At 42.0% G+C, this 20,218-nt stretch overlaps 1 protein-coding gene across 6 annotated transcripts in view; it reads left to right on the forward strand.

Annotated features, from left to right (window-relative positions):
• Nucleotides 1-20,218, forward strand: part of MBOAT7 (membrane bound acylglycerophosphatidylinositol O-acyltransferase MBOAT7) — a 784,148-nt gene that overhangs the window by 429,562 nt on the left and 334,368 nt on the right. For all 6 annotated transcript variants that reach the window (XM_073602276.1, XM_073602279.1, XM_073602277.1 and 3 more), the window contains one exon: nucleotides 15,317-15,470. In XM_073602276.1, coding sequence (XP_073458377.1) covers nucleotides 15,317-15,470 — 154 coding nt within the window. The remainder of the gene's footprint in view (nucleotides 1-15,316; nucleotides 15,471-20,218) is intronic.

A 20,218-nucleotide genomic window follows, 5' to 3' on the forward strand; every position in this document is an offset into this window, starting at 1 on the left:
CATATTAATATGCAATCATCAATAAATCTTTTATATAGGACCATATTTTCTGGTTCATCTGCAAAAATTGCTTCTTCCTCCCATTTAGCCATAAACACATTGGCCACACTTGGGGCATACGTGGCTCCCATTCCGATTCCGGTTAGTTGTCTACAATATAGATCATTGTACCAACAATAGTTATGTTGAATTCCAAAGGCTAGGCTTCTTAAAAAAAAATCTTTTTTGTTTTGAGATGGGGTTGCTAAACCTATCCATAGCCCATTTTGATGCCTCTATTGCATCGCTATGTTCAATTACTGTATATAAGGAAGCTACATCAGCTGTTGCAATAATATATTTCTCATCGGGTTTTAGAGTCAAATTTTCCAATATTTGTATCAGGTGTTTGGTGTCTCTGAGGTATGCTCTGGTATGGGGTACCAAGGGTTGCAGGAATCTATCGACATATTCTCCCAATCTGGCATTGATTGATTGAATGCCATTGATAATGGGTCTCCCTGGTGGTTGCTCTACATTTTTGTTGTTTTGTTCTTAGGCACCGTATAAATGATGGGGACTCTGCACGTGTCCGGTACCAAATATTTTGATTCTTTTTTGGTCAGGATATTTTTTCTCCCTCCTTTTAGGATTAGATCTGATAGCTCCCGTTTATATTCCCTCATGGGGTTCCCTTTTAGTTTGATATATGTGCTTGTGTTACTCAGTTGTTCTAACAATTCCTTGTTATAGTATTCTTTTGATAATATGACAACTGCTCCTCCTTTATCAGCTGGTCTCACAACAATTTACTTATTTTGTTCTAACTGTTTTATTCCCATTTGGATGGTTTGGGATTCATGGGTTTTTTTGTATTTTAGTTGCTCCAACTCTTTGGTCACCATTCTATTGAATACTTCGATGTGTTCATTGTTTAAGACAGGTGGGTTAAACAGTGATTTGTTTCTCAAATTGCTGTGAGCAATCCCCCCTGGGTTTTCCGTCTCAGTAACATGAATGACGGGAGGTTTAGATAGCATGTATTTTTTTATATTGAGTTTTCTAGTATATTTTTGAATGTCGACATACATTTGGAATTTGTTTAGATTTCTCGTGGGAGCATATTTAAGGCCTTTATCTAGTGTAATGAGTTCTTCTCGTGTTAATTCTCTTCCGCTGAGGTTGTATATACCTTCTCCTAGTGTTCTCTTTTTCTTTTTGATTTTACATCCTGCTCGGCATCCCCTTTTGTGTTTGGGCTTCTTTCTTTGGTATATCGGTCCTGTCTTGGGGGTGGGTCCTCGTTCTTGCGATATTCTAAAAAAAGACCGTGTCTGTTCTTCATCAATATAGTTCCTTAATGGTTCATATCCATTAGTGGTGTGTAACGGGCTTTTTCTTGAATCATACCTATACTGTTCATTCTCTGTGTTTTCGTTCCTCTTAGGATTGGATTGATAATTCCGGGATTCACTTGCATTTGGATTCTTCTGATACTCCCTTGATTCATATCTATTGGGGTTTTGGTTCTGCTGGTACTCCCTTGATTCATACCTGTTTGGATTTTGATAATAATCTCTTGATTCATTTCCATATGTATTTGGCTGATAATCCCTTGATTCATTCCTATACATAGTATGTTGGTATTCTCTTGGTTCATTTCTGTTATATTGTTGATTTTGATAGTATCCATTATCCTCATGTCTGGGGTACCTTCCATTGTCACCTTGGTGGTATTGTGTTGCCTCCATGCGATAATTAGGTGATTGATACGGTCTCTGGTTGTATGATGATTGGTAAGGTCTATTATTTCTTCTATTTCCATTGTTCTTCCAATAGGGTCTTCTAGGTGATTTGTTTTTAGTTTTATTCCTCCACCAGGGTTTTGGGGTTCTTGGCCCATTATCCTCCCTATGTGTTCTTTCTTGTTCCACTTCTGGTTGTCTTTCATATCTTACCGCTTCAGGTGTTCTGGATCTTCTTTCTGGTGTTCTGTATCTTGAGTTGTTAGTTGGAGTTACTATCCTCACCTCTCTCTCTGGTGACGAAGCAATTGATCCTTTTTTACCTTGTTTGCAGTTTATTTTCCAATTAAATACCTGTTCCAACTGATAGTCATTGGAGTCTCTTAGGTACTTTCTTTTCTTTCTTTGTTTGAGTTCTATATCTTTTTGTTCTAATACTTCATTCAATTGTTTTGTTACCGTTATAAAAGGGGCAGTGTCCTTGAATGTTTCCAATATATTCTTACATTCAGTGATTTGTTGGTTAATCATACTAAGTTTCCTTTGTTTCCTTTTGAGTGCAAAATGTACTAGTTCAATGCCTTTGTCATTAAAAAAAAAAAAGTCCCTAATCATCCCCTCCAATAATTTACCCTCTATTGATGTTAGGCTGACTGGCCTGTAATTCCCAGGAATTTGTCTCTGCCTTTTTTTTGAAAAAAGAGGTTAAACTCTGTCACTAGGGTAACCACTATTACTGGGTTATTGCATGCCTCATTGTTATTTCCTTCTACTCTTGGATTGGGTCTAATGGGTGTAGTGTTATAGGAAGAATTATCCTGATCTTCCGGTTTCTTTTACCATTTAAAAAGTCCTTATCACTTGCACCCCTTAGGTATTTTTTCACTTTTTATCTTTTACCCCTAATTCCCATTTCTCTACTTTGGCTTTTAATTCATTAATCTCCCAAATTCCTGCCGGTCTTTATGTGGTTCTACTAATTCTTTTAATTGTTGGATATGTGCATCCAAATTCTTAATTTTTCGAGCACGTGGGGTTGACGGTAAAATGCCGCTATTTTTAGCAGTGCTTTACTGTAGTTTTTGTGGAGATTTTCGGCCGCTAGCGGGGCACTTTTAACCCCCGCTAGCGGGCGAAAAAGGGTTAAAACGACCCGCAAAGTGCTGCTGCATCATCGCTTTGCCGGCAGTTCAGCGACTTTGCCCATTCATTTCAATGGGCAGGAGCGGTGTCTACACCGCTCCAAAGATGCTGCTTTTGCAGGAGTTTTTTTAACATCATGCCAGCGCATCGTCACAGTGTGAAAGCACTCTGACTTTCAAAGTGAGACTGCAGGGGAGCCATTTTTCAGGCGCTTTACAGGCGCTATTTTTAGCCCAAAAGCACCTGAAAAAAGTGTGAAAGGGGTCTAAGAATTGTACTAGTTCCACCCCTTTCCTATAAAAAAAAAGATACCAATCCTGTATAGACTCCTTATCCATTAAATCGGGCATATGCAATTAGCGGACCTCCAGCTGTTGCAGAACTGCAAGACTCTGACAGCCACAAGCGTGACACCCAGAGGCAGAGGCATGATGGGACTTGTAGTTTTGCAGCAGCTGGAGGTCCGCTAATTGCATATCCCTGCATTAAACCATTGTTTGGTACTTCACACCTTAAGCGACGTGGGACCATATTCGCTCCGATGTATCTATCAAAAGATATTATATCCCACCTTGTTTGAGTCTTTTTCTCAAACACATGGTTTAATTTTCTTAAAAAGCTGGCTCAGATCCTCTACTTTCTGGAATGGAAGATACAAAGGCACAGAGCTTAGTGTATTTCCGCTAAAACATGTTTTTTCCCACTAACAAAGACATACACTTAAGAGGTTTTTGGTAACATGGTCAGTAATGATTGGGATCCTCTACTTTCTCTGTATTGCCTTCCCCTGAAAACACCTCATGCAAATCCCTTTGTTCTAGTGCAGTAAACACATCAATGACAACTGATGATTAGATGTAAAATATGATACTATGCCAACATCCAATAATTATAAAACTGATTGAATGAGTCAAAAACTCCATCAAAATATAGCGGACTTTACCGCCACAACATGAGTCAGCAGTTTAACCACCTCAATACAGGGCACTTAAACCCCCATCCTGCCCAGACCAATTTTCAGCTTTCGGTGCTCTCACACTTTGAATGACAATTACTCAGTCATGCAACACTGTACCCAAATGAAATTTGTGTCCTTTTTTTCACACAAATAGAGCTTTCTTTTGGTGGTATTTAATCACTAATGGTTTTTTTATTTTTTGTTCTATAAATAAAAAAAGACCATAAATTTTGTGAAAAAATGCCTTTTTCTTTGTTTTTGTCATAAAATTTAGCAAATTAGTAATTTTTCTTCATAAATTTTGGCCAAAATTTATACTGCTATATATCTTTGGTAAAAATAACCCAAATTAGTGTATATTATTTGGTCTTTGTGAAAGTTATAGAGTCTACAAACTATGGTGCCAATCACTGAAAATTGAAAACATCTGATCAGGCCTTCAGTACATCAGGTGAATCTCATTTCTTGAGGTACTAACAAGTCAGAAAAGTACAAATACCCCCCAAATTACCCCTTTTAGAAAGTAGACATTCCAAGGTATTAAGTAAGTAGCATGGTGAGTTTTTTTAAGTTGTAATTTTTTCCTACAATTCTTTGCAAAAGGAAGATTTGTTTTTGTTTTTTTCAAAATTGTCATATTAACAGGTTATTTCTCTCACAGAGCATATGCATACAACAAATTACACCCCAAAATACATTCTGCTACTCTTACCGAGTATGGGGATACCACATGTGTGGGACTTTTACACCGCCTGGCCACATACAAAGGCCCAACATTGAAGTAGCACCATCAGGCAATCTACGAGCATAAATTGCACATCTCACGTCTCAACCACCTAATACATTTTTGAAGGCCCTGGAGCACCAGGACAAAGGAATTGCCCACAAAATGACCCCATTTTGGAAAGAAAACACCCCAACGTATAATCTATGAGGCATACTGAGTCTTTTGATCGGTTATTTTTTTTCCAGAAGTTTTTGGAAAATGTGGAAAAAAAATGAAAACGCATTTTTTTTACACAAAGTTGTCCATTTATAAGATATTTCCAACACATAGCAAATACATAGCAAAAATGACACCCCAAAATACATTCTGCTACTCCTCCGGAGTATGGCGATACCACATGTGTGGGAATTTTACACAGCCTGGCCACATACAAAGGCCCAACATTGAAGTAGCACCATCAGGCGATCTACGAGCATAAATTGCACATCTCATTTCTCAACCACCTATTACACTTTTGAAGGCCCTGGAGCACCAGGACAATGGAATTGCCCACAAAATGATCCCATTTTGGAAAGAAAACACCCCAACGTATAATCTATGAGGCATACTGAGTCTTTTGATCGGTTATTTTTTTTCCAGAAGTTTTTGGAAAATGTGGAAAAAAAAATAAAAACGCATTTTTTTTACACAAAGTTGTCCATTTATAAGATATTTCCAACACATAGCAAAAATGACACCCCAAAATACATTCTGCTACTCCTCCTGAGTATGGGGATACCACATGTGTGAGACTTTTACACAGCTTGGCCACATACAGAGGCCCAACATCCAGGTAGCACCATCAGGCGTTCTAGGAGCATACATTACATAGATAATTTCCTGGCAACCTATCATTTTTGAAGGCCCTTCATAATCCAAAATAAATTCTATTGCGGAAAGGGTAAAAAAAAAAAAAAGTATTACCTGTGCTTTTAGTAATGTCTACAGAAGAGAGCACTGGTCCAGGCAGCAGTCAGGGATGTGCTTAGCGACAGCAATTGTAATTATCCAGGCAGCAGGCAGGAATATTGTCTATAGTCAGCACAAGGATATTGTCAGCACAGCCAAAGCATTTGTCCATAGAAATTGTCCAGGCAGAGACAGCCAGCACAGCCATAATATTGGTCCTGGTACACTGTTACCCGCAGACACTCATTATTGTACCGCTCTCCAGCCCTTCATAAACATACTGCCTCTTGCTACAGCTAATTATTTGCATAGTCCAGATAGCAGGCAGAGGTGTGGTCCGTTCATGCGGCAGGCAAAGGCATGATGGCAGTAAGTCAGCAGCAGGCTGAGGGCCGCAATCGGGTAAGACCTGTGCACAGGGGCACAGGGGTAGAGACTTCGACCCACCCAAATCTCTATGAAGCCTCCGGACTCCAGACCCTAATCCGGAAATTACAAAACCCAGAGAAAACAAAAAAAATAGTTTTCTCCATCCGGAAAAACTATTCTGGAGCCCCTCACATATGTGAGACCCCTGTGTACTATAGTAGCAGGGCAACAGATCAGTCCAAGCGGTAGGCAAAAGCATAGTCCATAAAACAGGCCAGGGTCAGTTAACGTGCAAGCAGTCCAAGCGGTGGCAGAAGCATAGTCACAAAACAGGCCAGGGTCAGTTCACGAGCAAGCAGTCCAAACGGTGGGCAAAGGCATAGTCAAAACAGGCCAGGGTCAGTTCATGTGGAAGCAGTCCAAACGGTAGGCAGAGGCATAGTCAAAAAGCAGGCCAGGGTCAGTTCACGTTGAAGGCAGTGGCATGGTTATTTGGGGAAGCATGGAAAATGATCAGCGAAAATGGGGAAAATATGGGCTAATAATTTAGGGATGTATGATACAGTTCGAAGCATTCACCAATGCATAGGCCAGGTTGGGAGGGACACTGGGGACAATGGAAGCTGGTATCTTTTCGAAAACCTCTTCTGCTGCACAGGCGACATATTTTTTGCTGTCTTCGGCCTGCTTCCGATGGTGGAATGTTGTACGGGAAGTGGCGTTCATGAAGTCGGCTAACAGCATCAGAACGAAGGTCTTCTGGGGGGGGTCTTTGTTGATAGATGAGGGACGTGACTACTACTTCTATGAATTTTAGGAAGGGTGCGGGGCTTTCTGTGGATTTTGTGTAGACTATGTAGGAATTGTAAATGGCCAAATTGATTAGATAAATTGCTACCTTCTTGTACCAGAATCGGGACCTCCTTATTGACAAATAGGGCTGAATCATTTGGTCATTGAAATCCACCCCCCCCCATGTAGAGATTATAGTCTTGGACACATGTCGGTTTTTCAATGGGACCTCGTCTTCGCTGAACTACAACTGTAGTGTCATCATGAATGGTGGACATCATGTGCACGTTCCTGTTATCTTTCCACCACAAGGCCAGCACTTCATTGCATCTCGGTGTTGCTCTTTCCCCCCTTTGCAGCTTTTTGTTCACTATGGATTGTGGGAAGCCCTTCCTATTTTTTCTTGAGGTTCCGCAGGCCAGGGTTTTTTCGATATATAGGTGTCTGAAAAGGGGCAGGCTGGTATAAAAGTTGCCCAGGTATATATGATATCCTTTTTTCAGAAGTGGGTAAGCCAGGTCCCATACGATTTTTCCAGTTGTGCCCATGTAGGCCGGGCACTCGGGGCTGGAGCTGGGAATCTCTTCCTTCATATATGCGGAACGCATATAGATATCCTGTGGCTCTCTCACACAGCTTGTAAAATTTGACTCTGTATTTGGCCTTTTTGCTAGGAATATATTGTTTTATTCCTAGCCGGCCTGAAAATGGTACCAGGGACTCATCCACACATATATTCTTCTCGGGGACATAGAGTTCTGCAAATCGTTGGGAAAATAAATTTATCAGTGGGCGAATCTTGTATAGCTTATCGGAATTTGGATGATTGCGGGTAGGGCACTGGGTGTTGTCATTAAAATTAAAGAATCTCATAATCATCTCATATCGGGACCTGGACATTGTGGCAGAATACATGGGCATATGGTGGATGGGGTTGGTGGACCAATAGGTATGTCCTTCATTTTTTTTTTTTGTAAGCCCCATATTTAGGGTGAGGCCCAAAAACAATTTGAACTCCTCCAAATTCAAATCTCTCCACTCAAACGGACGGGCATAAGATGATTGGGGGTTGCTGGCAATATACTGCTGGGCATACAAATTTGTCTGGTCCACAATGAACTGCAGCAAAGTGTCGGGCAAAAACAGGTGAAAAAAATTGATCTCTGTGAAATTTTGGGTGTTGGCCTGCACACCAGGCTGTGCTGTGAAATGGGGAATAATTGGTGATCCCGAGTTGGAAGGCAGGCATGTTGGGTTGGTAAGACAACTGGCATGTATGTAGCGGCCCTAGCTCTTGGGGGACGTGACACTCCAGTAGTTGGGGGAGTTGAATTTCCTGTGCTGGTACTCAGGTGTGATGTGGCAGCACTGGTACTGGGCCTGGGCATTTGTGCGCGGGGCCTATCTCTGGCGGCAGCACTGGTACTGGGCCTTTGTTCCTGGGGCCTATTGCTGGCGGCAGCACTGGTACTGGGCCTTTCTTCCTGGGGCCTATTTCTGGCTGCAGAGCTGGTACTGGGCCTGGGAATATAATCCTGGTTGCTGGCGGCTTCCTGGTTTCCAGAGTGTCGTGCCCTTTTAGGAGGGACCCATTCTTCATCCGAATCATTGCTACTCTCGATCGGTTCAAATGCCGAATTTGATTCGGAATCAGAATTGGACTCTGATGAGAACTTCCCAGTGCTCTCATCAATCATAGAGAGGATCTGGAACGCCTCCTCACTAGTATATCCTCTTTTGGACATGGCTGTGTGGCGGGTAGCTGTGCGACGGGTGACAGATGGGTGGCAGGTGACAGTCACTGATGGGCTGTGCGATGGGTGGCAGGTGACATTCACTGAGAGGTGATGGTATGATGGGCGATGGTCACTGGTTGGTGATGGGTGACAGGGCAGGTCACTGATGGGTGACAGTTGCACCGCTGATGGTCACTGATGGCAGTCTCTTATGTGACAGGTGCACTTTTATGGGGTGACTGTTGGGTGACAGATGACAAATTGGGGGGGCGATGGGACAGGTGTGGTGTTGGTGCAGACACTACTAACATAGATCTGTAACTCACTGCTCCTGGCTCTTCTCTCCTCACACTGGAAATGGTGTGTGAGGAGAGAAGGGCTAGTAACAGCTAATGACAGCTCTTTGTTTACAGTTAGTGATCGGCTGTGAATGGATCACAGCCGATCACATGGTACACAGCCCTGGCCAATGGCTGTGTACTATCGTCGGTGATGAGCAGTGTTCCCGGGAACACGCCATCACCAACGTGCACGCGCAGCACGATCGCGCGCAAGCGCCGTGCAATGCGGGGATGTACCATTTGTGATCGGCCGTGACTTCATCACGGCCGATCACGTGGTAAACAGCAATGCCCAGTGGCTGTTCACCCCTGTTGGTGATGAGCGGTGTCTCGGTGACACGCCGCCACCGACAGTACAGGGCTGCGCGCTCACGATCATATGATGGTGGGCGGTAGGCTAGTGGTTAACAAGGTAAAAAATCTTTATTATACAAGGTTTTAAAATGACATATAACAGACCGAGACACCCTATAACCAAACAAGGTCAACAGATACACAAATAGACACGGAGCTTAGGATTAGATTGTGTGAAATATTGTATAAACACTAATTGTATAAGAAGGTCACTTGGTAGAGTGCATAAACTCCTTCATGTCAATGCATTTCCCTGAAATTAGCTTCCTCAGGACTTTTTTGGGTATGTGCTGGTAAACCCTGAGACCGATAGGGGGGGACACCACATACAGACAAAGATGCAGAACCACGATCGCTGCTTTCCTGCCAAGTGGATAAGAATAATTCGGCAGTAGTATGCCCTCACAGTAGAGGGGAGGGAAAGAGATTGCCTCTAAAACAACCGAAGAGGTACCGAAGATATCAGTATTAAATCAGTCCCATTGGACAGTGTGATAAAGATAGACACTTGTCTCAAATATCCCATCCAGAAGATAGCATCACAATGGGAATTCAAGTATTTCATCCAGTGGCATCAAATCAGTGCATCAATTATATATCACTCCTCTATGTCACCAGCAGGGAATACCCATAACAGCATAAAAAAAACAAATGTGTGCAGCAGCCCCCCCTAACACTTCCCTGAGGTCCCCCTCTGTCCAGCGGTGTCCACAAGTGTCTCAGTCATCTGAGATTCTCCGTCCTGATTGGCTGAGACTCAGCAGTGGCGCCATTGGCTCCTGCTGCTGTCAAAGTCAGCTAGTCAATCGGGAGAGAGGGGACAGGGCCAGGCCGGGGCTCAGTGTCTGCTTGCTGTGAGGGCACTGAACAGGAGTGAGGGCCAGGATCACAGCAGAGGGGCCTGAGAACAGGAGGATCCAGGCTGCTCTGTGCAAATCCACTGCAACAGAGCAGGTACGTTTAACATAGTATTTTTATAGGAAAAAAAACAAAATGGCTGGGCAGTCTTTTTCTCTTCTCTACTTGTGCCTTGTGCCCCTCTTGCCTCTAAACTACTATTACAGCAGATACAGTATCTCACAAAAGTGAGTACACCCCTCACATTGTGTAAATATTTTATTATATCATTTCATGTGACAACACTGAAGAGATGACACTTTGTGAGGGGGCGTGGCTTAACTGCTGAAGAAGATGGCCGCTTAACTCCTGAGCTCCCGCTGACAGAGCCATTTTTCGGTCTCCTACTGAGGAGGTATTCTTTCTTTCACACCCAAAATAATATGGGAACATCATCCAGAAGTTCCTCCACCCCAAGGTCACGGTCTCCCCGCGATTTGAGCAGAGGTTTATCGCAAACGATCCCAGCAATGTTCCTGTCACAAGCGGCAAATACGGCGCTCACAGAACGCACAGTCAAATTCCAGTCAGACGCAGGCGGGATTATCCCTCTCACAGAGTCCTCATACTGACATTGTGTTAACGCCACATCAACACCCCAGCCTTACTGATCTCCATTCAGTGGCAGCTGATATTAAAGAAACAAGGCGGTTATTACTGACCTCCGCATTGACATTCAGTCTATCACAAGAAGAATCCAAGAAGTGGAAAAAATACAGGCATTACAATCCGCAAGGCCCACCAATCTAAATCTATTGATACACACACCCTTCAACTCAGGGAGCTTAATAGACATGTTGAAGATCTGGATAATCGTGGCAGATGCCACAATCTGAGACTGAGAGGTCTTCCAGAAACAGTTTATGCTGATCATCTCATTGACATAGTTTTGGGCATTTTCAATGATCTTTTGGATAAACCCAGTGCGTCCCCAGTAGGGATGGAAAGAATACACCGTGCCCTCAGACCTCAGGGAAAGGATTTGGATCCTCCCAGGGATGTCATATGCCACATAATTATCAGCTTAAAAGAAGATATACTGAGAAAGGCGTGTACCAAAAATCAAATCTCTTATGTTGCAGAACTACGTTTATTTCATGATCTCTCTAATATTACACTACAGAGACGCAGAGAACTTCTAGAAGTCCTCCGCACGAAAGGAATCACTTATAGGTGGAATTTTCTCTTTTCATGACATTTGACGTGTCTTCCTTTATTATAATAAAAACTTCCTTCCACGTTGAGATGTTTACTCCTGCGGATCATCTCCCAAGATCATCTTTACAAAATAGTTTACAATTGATCTATTTAATTCAGTTAGATTAATACTTGACATACCTATTAATATTTCACTCCTTATCCAGATATACATTTTTTTGCGTTTTACTAATCTTCCCTTTTTTTACTAGTCACTAAATATTTTTTTCAATTATTGTATTTGCCTATCTGGAGATGTGCAATTATAAGGTTTATCCGTATTGAGCTATAGATTTGTTTTTTTCCCTCGTGAATCTTTATGGTTCTCTATTTGTTCTTTTCATTTCAATATGGTTATGGTCAATCTATTCCCCTTTTTTCTAAAAATGTTCCTCTTTCCTACATATTCAGGATAAGAATTATTATACTCTATTAAATAATAAGTGTATTTGACTTCTCATAGATCTTACGACAAACTACTTTCTAAGTACTAATTGATTTATTGTTTGACCTTGTTCCTTATTAAACCCATGTTGTTCACATTTCGCTAATTATCGCATACATGTTTTTCTTTTTGGGAAACTTTTCTTATTCTCTATCCTTGAAACAATTTTTACACTCCTATTGACACTTTATTAAGCTAAATATTCCTGGTCTTATACTCTTTACCTCCTCTGTTATACATTATTTTTGGCTCTAGAGGGTAGCACCTCGTTGATTGAGAAAACCATCTTTGACGCGATTGATCTCGTCTACCCACAGTGGTACCCGACAATATTCCAGTATTCGATTTCTAGAAATCACTATCCATACAACTGACACTATCCGGCTTCATAGTAGAAATTATCTCCTTAAATATCCGAGGTCTTAACATCCCGGAAAAACGGTCACAACTACTTTCCTCAATATATAAAAACAAGGCCGATATAATCTTTTTACAATAAACGCACTTCAAAACAAACTCCATTCCAAAACTTTCGAATGCACGATACCCGACCTCCATACATGCCACCAACCCGACTTCTAAAGGAGTATCAATCTTGTTTTCAAAACATTGCCCATTTCAAATTTCAGACACTTGTATAGATCTAAATGGTTGTTTCCTCTTTTTGAAAGGTTCCCTTCATGGAAAACCTATAACTTTGGCAAATATATATGTACCTAACTCAAAACAAACTCAGTTCTTTAGATCAACATTAGGAACACTCTCCAACTTTCAAGAGGGTATTCCGATTTTAGCTGGTGATTTCAACGTTCCCCTTAATCCGCTTCAAGATACTTCTACTGGTACCTCATCTATACCATACAAAGCATTACGCTCTATTAAACTTCAACTTCAGAAATTATCACTACATGATACTTGGCGTACATTATATCCCACAATGAAAGATTATACATTCTATTCTGCCCCACATAAACGTTACTCCAGACTTGATTACCTCTTTACTTCACAGAGAGACCTGACTTTTCTCACTTCCGCTACCATTGATCCCATGTTTTTATCGGATCATCATCCTATCTCTATTTCCCTAACATTTCCAGACATCACACCATGCTCCTCAATATGGCGCTTAGATCCTTCCCTTCTTACAGATAACCATATAGTACCTGAAATTAACGACTACTCCAATACTTCAGTGAAAATTCTTCACCAGACATATCACCATTGACATGCTGGGAAGCACACAAATGCACGATTAGAGGATACTTAATCGCTATCTCCATAAAACTAAAAAGAGTGTTTCTCTCTCTCTTTTACATTACTAAACTAACAACTCGCATCCAAACTTTGAAAAGGGTACATAAATCTACGTAAGCAATATCATCCTTAAATGAACTTGTTCAAGCTAGGAAGGAACTATTAGAAGAACAAGACAACAGATCTAAACGGAATTATATTCTATCCCAAAAACTTTTTTATGAATATGGGAATAAAGCTGGAAAATTGTTAGCCAATGCTCTTCGTAATAAAAAAAAAAGCACGTACAATTATCCATTCTATAAACGACTCAACAGGATGCAAATTGGTTGTTAATGATGATATTGCTAACAAATTTGTGGCCTATTACACCCATCTCTATAATCTAGCACCTTCCAATACTCAATCTGGGAAAAGTACCCGTATTCAACTGATCAATGACTTCCTATCAAAACATACCCTAAACAACTTTCTTATCAGGAAGCAAATGATCTAGCTCATCCTAGCTCAACTAGTATCATACGTGTATTTCCCAAAGACAACCTCTGAATATGGGGCTGAGCACGTGCATTAAACTTCTTTGGTCGACCATGGCGAGGCCTGTTCTGAGTGGAATCTGTCCTGTTAAACCGCTTTATGGTCTTGGCCACCATACTGCAGCTCAGTTTCAGGGTCTTGGTAATCTTCTCATAGCCTAGGCCATCTTTATGTAGAGCAACAATTCTTTTTTTCGGATCCTCAGAGTTCTTTGCCATGAGGTGCCATGTTGAACTTCCAGTGACCAGTATGAGAGAGTGAGAGTGAGCGATAACACAAAATTTAACACACACCCGCTCCCCATTCACACCTGAGACCTTGTAACACTAACAAGTCACATGACACAGGAAATGGCTAATTGGGCCCAATTTGGACATTTTCACTTAGGGGTGTACTCACTTTTGTTGCCAGTGGTTTAGACATTAATGGCTGTGTGAGTTATTTTGAGGGGATAGCAAATTTACACTGTTATACAAGCTGTACACTCACTACTTTACATTGTAGCAAAGTGTCATTTCTTCAGTGTTGTCACATGAAAAGATATAATAATATATTAACAAAAATGTGAGGGGTGTACTTACTTTTGTGAGATACTGTGTGCGTCATATAACATTTGAACAGCACTAATCCTTCTTTTCTTATCTGTAACACTCCGATGGACTGCAGACAGTGACAACATAACCTATAACCACCAATCAATATAGTTTGATTAAGGGAGTAAAATAGGTTATTTGTCCCAAAAATGCCTTACTGATTAAGGAAGTCTGATAACTCAAATGTAAATGAAGGGCTTACCTCAGCTGGCTGATTATCCTAGGCAAAAGATCGCCAACTGTTCTGGAAATGTTATATACAGGCAACTCCTATCCTCGTATTGATTAGTGGTTCCAAATTAATAACTACTGCATTAGGGAACACACACAAAATATACACCCAGCTTCTTTCAAAATAACTCTTCTGTTTGTTCAGCGTAATTAAAGTTTTTTATACATGTGCTTCCATAGGTATCACATTAATATTACAATTGTACTTTTATGGTGTCGTGGAAATTCCACTATACTCTTGCGCTATTGAGCGCCCTTTCAGAATAATGGTATAATGCATCCTTAAACAACCCATGTCTCCCCTCTCCCCTCTTGTCATAACTCTTCATAACACATCCCACCAGACGATCGTTCTGTGCATCGCACAGGGGCCCTTCGCTGGCGGAAATTTTCCCACTACGCAAACGCTGCTCTCCAACCTCAGGAAGTTTTCCACTACCAAACGGATCTCAACCAGCATCAGTCTGCCCCAGTCAGCTCCTTAGAGCGGGCTGCAGGAGTACTAACACTGGGAGACACTATGACAATACATATTAAAATAATATCTTCATAAAATTTCCACAACAGTGGTAACAAGGGGCGTAACATAGGCAGGCTAAATTCTAACTAGGATTCGAAAGAATGCGACATGTAATCAAAACATTATTAGTGCCGTGTGCACAATACATAGGCAAAGCATATGAAATAGAATATGGTTATATACAGAATGTACAATTTATTTTACAGATATCTTAAAGTACAGTACAGGATAATCTCCTTAAATTATTATTGTTACTTTGCGTTGCTTGCTATAAAATTGAGGAATCATGGAGGTACAACCCTATCACGCATGGTGTATGAAAATGCTGCCTGTGTCCTGTACTGTATTAAAGATATGGTATTTACAGGCAAGTCAGAATTCCTTTGTTCAGAGACCAGCAATTTATTGTTAGGGGTTGAGCTCAACATGCTTTTAAAATACTTAACTCCCACCTCATGCGGTAGGTTGTGTGCAACAAAATGACACTGGATATTTTGTGGGATTCTTTCCTTCAGTTGTGTTATCTACAGTCTCTCCTTATGTATTCCAGCTTGTGAGCTTAGCAAATGAGGTGCAAGAATTCAGCCGATCCAAGAAACAGGAAGTAGCCTCATTTACAAGTCATTCATCCATCGGCATAACTAAGCTTCCCAATCTGACTGAGGTTTTCTTGTACAGTTATTGCTACATTGGACTAATGACAGGTAAGTAAACTGTGTGTGTTTTTTGTACGGGTGTATGTAAATGTATGTATACACACACACACACTGTATAAAATATATATATACAAATATAAACTTGCCTGGTATGTGTTGAAAAGTGCAGTTGATCCCCAGCAATTGGCCACAAGAAACCAACAGGCACATTTGCAGTATGATACATTCATTTTCAGTGCTAAGAATCCAGCACTGGGTGGTGGGGCCTTTGGTGCCCAAAAACATGTCAAGTTCTGCAATGTGTCCCTGAAATTTAAAGCATCTGTAACACTGAAGCGTGTCCTAGCCCTAACCCTAACTAAAGTGATCTAGTTAGGGTTAGTAGTGAGAGCACTAGTACATAAGCTCGATCACATGGAGTATCTGCTTGTAGCTGTCTCTGATGTGAAATTGAAAACACCAATTTTCCATCATTTAATGCTATGCCTGAGTGCAAAAGACTAATAGACAGGCTTGGACCTGGTCACGTGGAATGTGGTTATGGCTAGGTTTTATGCAATGCAGCCATATCCATAACTGGGTCAGCAGGGCTCCATCCATTGCTGGCGGAGGGAAGGGTACTTTCTGACACCTATTCTCTTGGTGGTAGGTTGCCTTGAGCCCCTTTAACAAATTCTGCAATGAAAGAAGTTCAGTTTGCCATATTTTTGGCTAGCATAACACTTGACTCCTCCCCAGCACTTAACTCGTGACACAAGCACAAAACTTTGCAGTAGCAGACTTAGTTCATCCTTAGAAAAAGAGAGCAGTTCCAAAAATTTAAAGTGAAGATTAGCTAATTTTGAAAATATTTAGTATACCGTATATGCTCGCGTATAAGCCGACCCGAATATAAGCGAGGCACCTAATTTTACCACAAAAAAATGGAAAAACATTAACTCGAGTATAAGCCCTAGGGTGGGAAATGCAGCAGCTACTGGTAAATTTTCAGGCTGCCGGCATCACTGTGCCCATCATTCCAGCCTCACCGCCCATCATTGCAGCCTCACCGCCCATCATTGCAGCCTCACCGCCCATCATTGCAGCCTCACCGCCCATCATTGCAGCCTCACCGCCCATCATTGCAGCCTCACCGCCCATCATTGCAGCCTCACCGCCCATCATTGCAGCCTCACCGCCCATCATCGCAGCCTCACCAAGCCCATCATTGTAGCCTCACCGTGCCCATCATTGCAGCCTTACCATGCCCACCACCGCAGCCTCACCATGCCCATCATTGTAGTCTCACGCCCATCATTACCGCCTCATTGTGCCCGTCATAGCTGCCTCACTGGTAGTGACTGTGCCCATTCATGCAGTCTCAGCAGTCAGTACCTGGATTGGAGCTCAGTCTGAAATGTTCGGCCGTGCTGTGATAAAAGTCCCGCCCTCCTCCTAGACCAGCTCGTGTGATAGACGTGGTGTTCTGTCTATCACACGAGCTGGTCTAGGAGGAGGGCAGGACGTTTCAGAGCCCGCTCCGAGACGCAGAGGTCTCCCGCTGTATAAGGGAGGGAGAGAGGGGAGCGCTGCAGCCACAGTTCAAAGTGGCCCCAGGGCAAGCAGCCTAATGCCCGGTATCCCGGTAGGCCAGTCCGGCCCTGCCCTCACTCAAGTATAAGCCGAGGGGGGCTTTTTCAGCATAACAAATGTGCTGAAAAAGTCGGCTTATACACGAGTATATACGGTAATCTATTTTAAGAATAATGGGCAGTATTAGGTACACCCATGTTTGCATGCATACTCTGTATGGAAATGTTAGACAAGGTGCTATAGGTAATTATAAGCAGCAGACCATATATAAAAAAAAGAGCTAATTTAATCTCCAAACAAAATTTCTGGATTAGAATACTTTTTGCCCCTCTCCTTGTTGTTTGATGGTTCGCTTTCCAAGCTTAAGCTGTGTTACCCTAAAATAATTTTGTTAAAAAACTTTTGCTTCAGTCTTGATTTTTGAATCATGATTGGGTCAAAACGACGTTCATTTAAAAACTGCAGTTTGAAGGGGCAGATTTTTTTCTCAAATGAACAAAATTCTAATCGTGAATATGGTTTTCATTCAGAAAATTACTTTTGTTATAAAATCAAACGTTAACAGCAAATTAAATTATGAAGTAATTTCAAAATGACATTTGCCAAGAGATGAGAATGTTCATATAGTTCATACGAATGTTCATAAATGTACTGGTGAACAGCCAGCTTAAGGAATGAAAGGGTATATATTAATTGTACAGTGCTGAATATGCATAGACCAGGCTAAAGGGTGGTACTTTCATGTGATTGGCCCCGTGTCATGCATTTTACATCACACGGTATCTACCTATGACCATGCACCACTTGGTGATTCCTTAGTTCTTTGCTAGTGTCTTAACCACTTCCCATCCCGCGTATAGTAATATGATGGCCGCAAGGTGGTCCTCGGCTCCCCAGCGGTCTAGGGGCGCGTGCAACCGCCGTGTCACCGGAAGCCGTTGCGCTTGTCTGATGTCCGCGATGTCTGTCGGACACTCGCGATTGCTGGTCACAGAGCAGGAACGGAGATCTGTGTGTGTGTGCACACACACAGATCCATGTCCTGTCAGGGAAGAGGAGACAGATCGTGTGTTCCAAGTATATAGGAACACCGATCGGTCACCTCCTCCAGTCAGTCCCCTCCCCCCACAGTTAGAATCACTCCCTAGGTAACACAGTTAACACCTTGATCGCCCCCAGTGTTAACACCTTCCCTGCCAGTGACATTTACACAGTAATCCTTGCATATTTATAGCACTGATCGCTGTATGATTGTCAATGGTTGTAAAATAGTGTCAACAGTGCCCGATCTGTCTGCTGCAATGTCAGTCACGATAAAAAATTGCAGATCACCGCCATTTCTAGTAAAAAAAAATAATAATAATAAAAATGTCATAAATTAAAAACCTATTTTTTAGGCGCTATAACTTTTGCGCAAACCAATCAATATAAGCTTATTGCGTTTTTTTTGCCAAAAATATGTAGAAGAATACATATTGGCCTAAACTGAGGAAGAAATTTGTGTTTTGTTTTTTTTTAAATTTGGGATATTTATTATAGCAAAAAGTAAAAAATATTTTTTTTTTTCAAAATGGTCGGTCTTTTTTTGTTTATAGTGCAAAAAATTAAAACCGAAGAGGTGATGAACATAGGATTTTTACATCATATTTACCTGTAAAATCCTTTTCTTTGAGTACATCATGGGAACACAGAGTCAGGCTAATATTCATTACCTGCTGGGTTATACCCCATCATTAGGTGAATGGACACTGATAGACCAAAGGTCTTCAGACAGGAAGTGATCTACTATATAACCCCTCCCATACAGGAAATACTTTAGTTTTGTAGCAAGCACTAAATCCTCAAAAAAGAGGGGAGAGATCTCTGTGTCCCATGATGTACTCAAAGAAAAGGATTTTACAGGTAAGTATGATGTAAAAATCCTATATTATTTTTCATACATCATGGAACACAGAGTCAGGCTAATATTCATTACCTGCTGGGACATCCCAGAGCAATTGCCTTGAGGTGAGGGAGACACCCTGCCAAGCAATAGCCATCAGAACTTATACGGCAGCCCGCAGTACACTGCGGCTGAAAGCCGAATCCTCGGCTGCTCAAACATCCACATAACATTTTGTGAACGTATGCACTGAAGACCAGATAGAGCCTTACAAATCTGAGCCACAGATACCTGATGGCGAAAAGCCCAGGAGGTTCCTACACCGCTGGTAGAATGAGCTCTCACCCTAAAATGAGGAGCTTTATGTTTTAGACCGTAGGCCTGAATGACCAATTGACAGACCCAATTGGCAATGGAAGCTTTGGAAGCTGCCTGACCCTTTTTAGGTCCTTTTGGTAAAACAAAAAAGGAGTCTGATCCTCGGATTTCCGAAGATCTAGACAAATATACCTTGACTGCCGGGACAACATCTAAAGAATGCAGTCATCTCTCTTCCGCGAACGAGGCTGAAAGAAAAAGAAGGCAGGATTTAAATGAAAGGCCGATACCACTTTTGGCAAAAAGAATGGAACAGGTCGTAACACAACTCTGTCATGGTGAAGGATCAAGTACGGTTCCCTGCATGAACCCTGGCTTCAATAGCTATGCCGTCAAATTTAGAGACTGTAAAGTGAGGTGAAATATAGGACCTTAAGACAGTAGATTGGGGTGACGTGTAGGCGTCCATGGCCCGTCTATTGTCAGTCTCACAATCTCCGGGAACCAGGGCCTTCTGGGCCAGGCTGGTGCCACCAGAATGACTGGAATAGCCTCTCTCTGAATCCTGCACAACAAATGTGGAAGGAAAGGGATCGGAGGGAAAGCATAAACCAGGGAATATTAGCTCAATGAAACTATCAAAACATCTGCTCCAATTGCCAGAGGATCTCTTGTTCGAGACACAAACTGCTGTAGCTTGTTGTTGAACCTGGATACCAGTAGGTTGACCTCTGGCCATACCCAACTTTAGCAAATGGTGTAGGGACCATTCCCCCTGGCAGATCTGCTGGCGGCTGAGATAATCTGCCTTCCAGTTCTCTACTCCCGGGATATGGACTGACGATATTATTGGCCCATGTCCCTCTGCCCAGGCTAGTATGTAGTTTCCTCCTTCAGAGCTGAACGACTCCTGGTACCGCCTTAGTGGAACCCTGATGGGGCAGTCCTGAAGCTCCACCGTCCAGGATCATAGGGCTAGATGTACTGCCCATAATTCTAGGGTTTTGATGGGCAGGGTTTGCTC

This window comes from Aquarana catesbeiana, linkage group LG10, assembly GCF_042186555.1.
Source record: "Aquarana catesbeiana isolate 2022-GZ linkage group LG10, ASM4218655v1, whole genome shotgun sequence".
In the NCBI taxonomy this organism is placed as follows: Eukaryota; Metazoa; Chordata; class Amphibia; order Anura; family Ranidae; genus Aquarana; species Aquarana catesbeiana.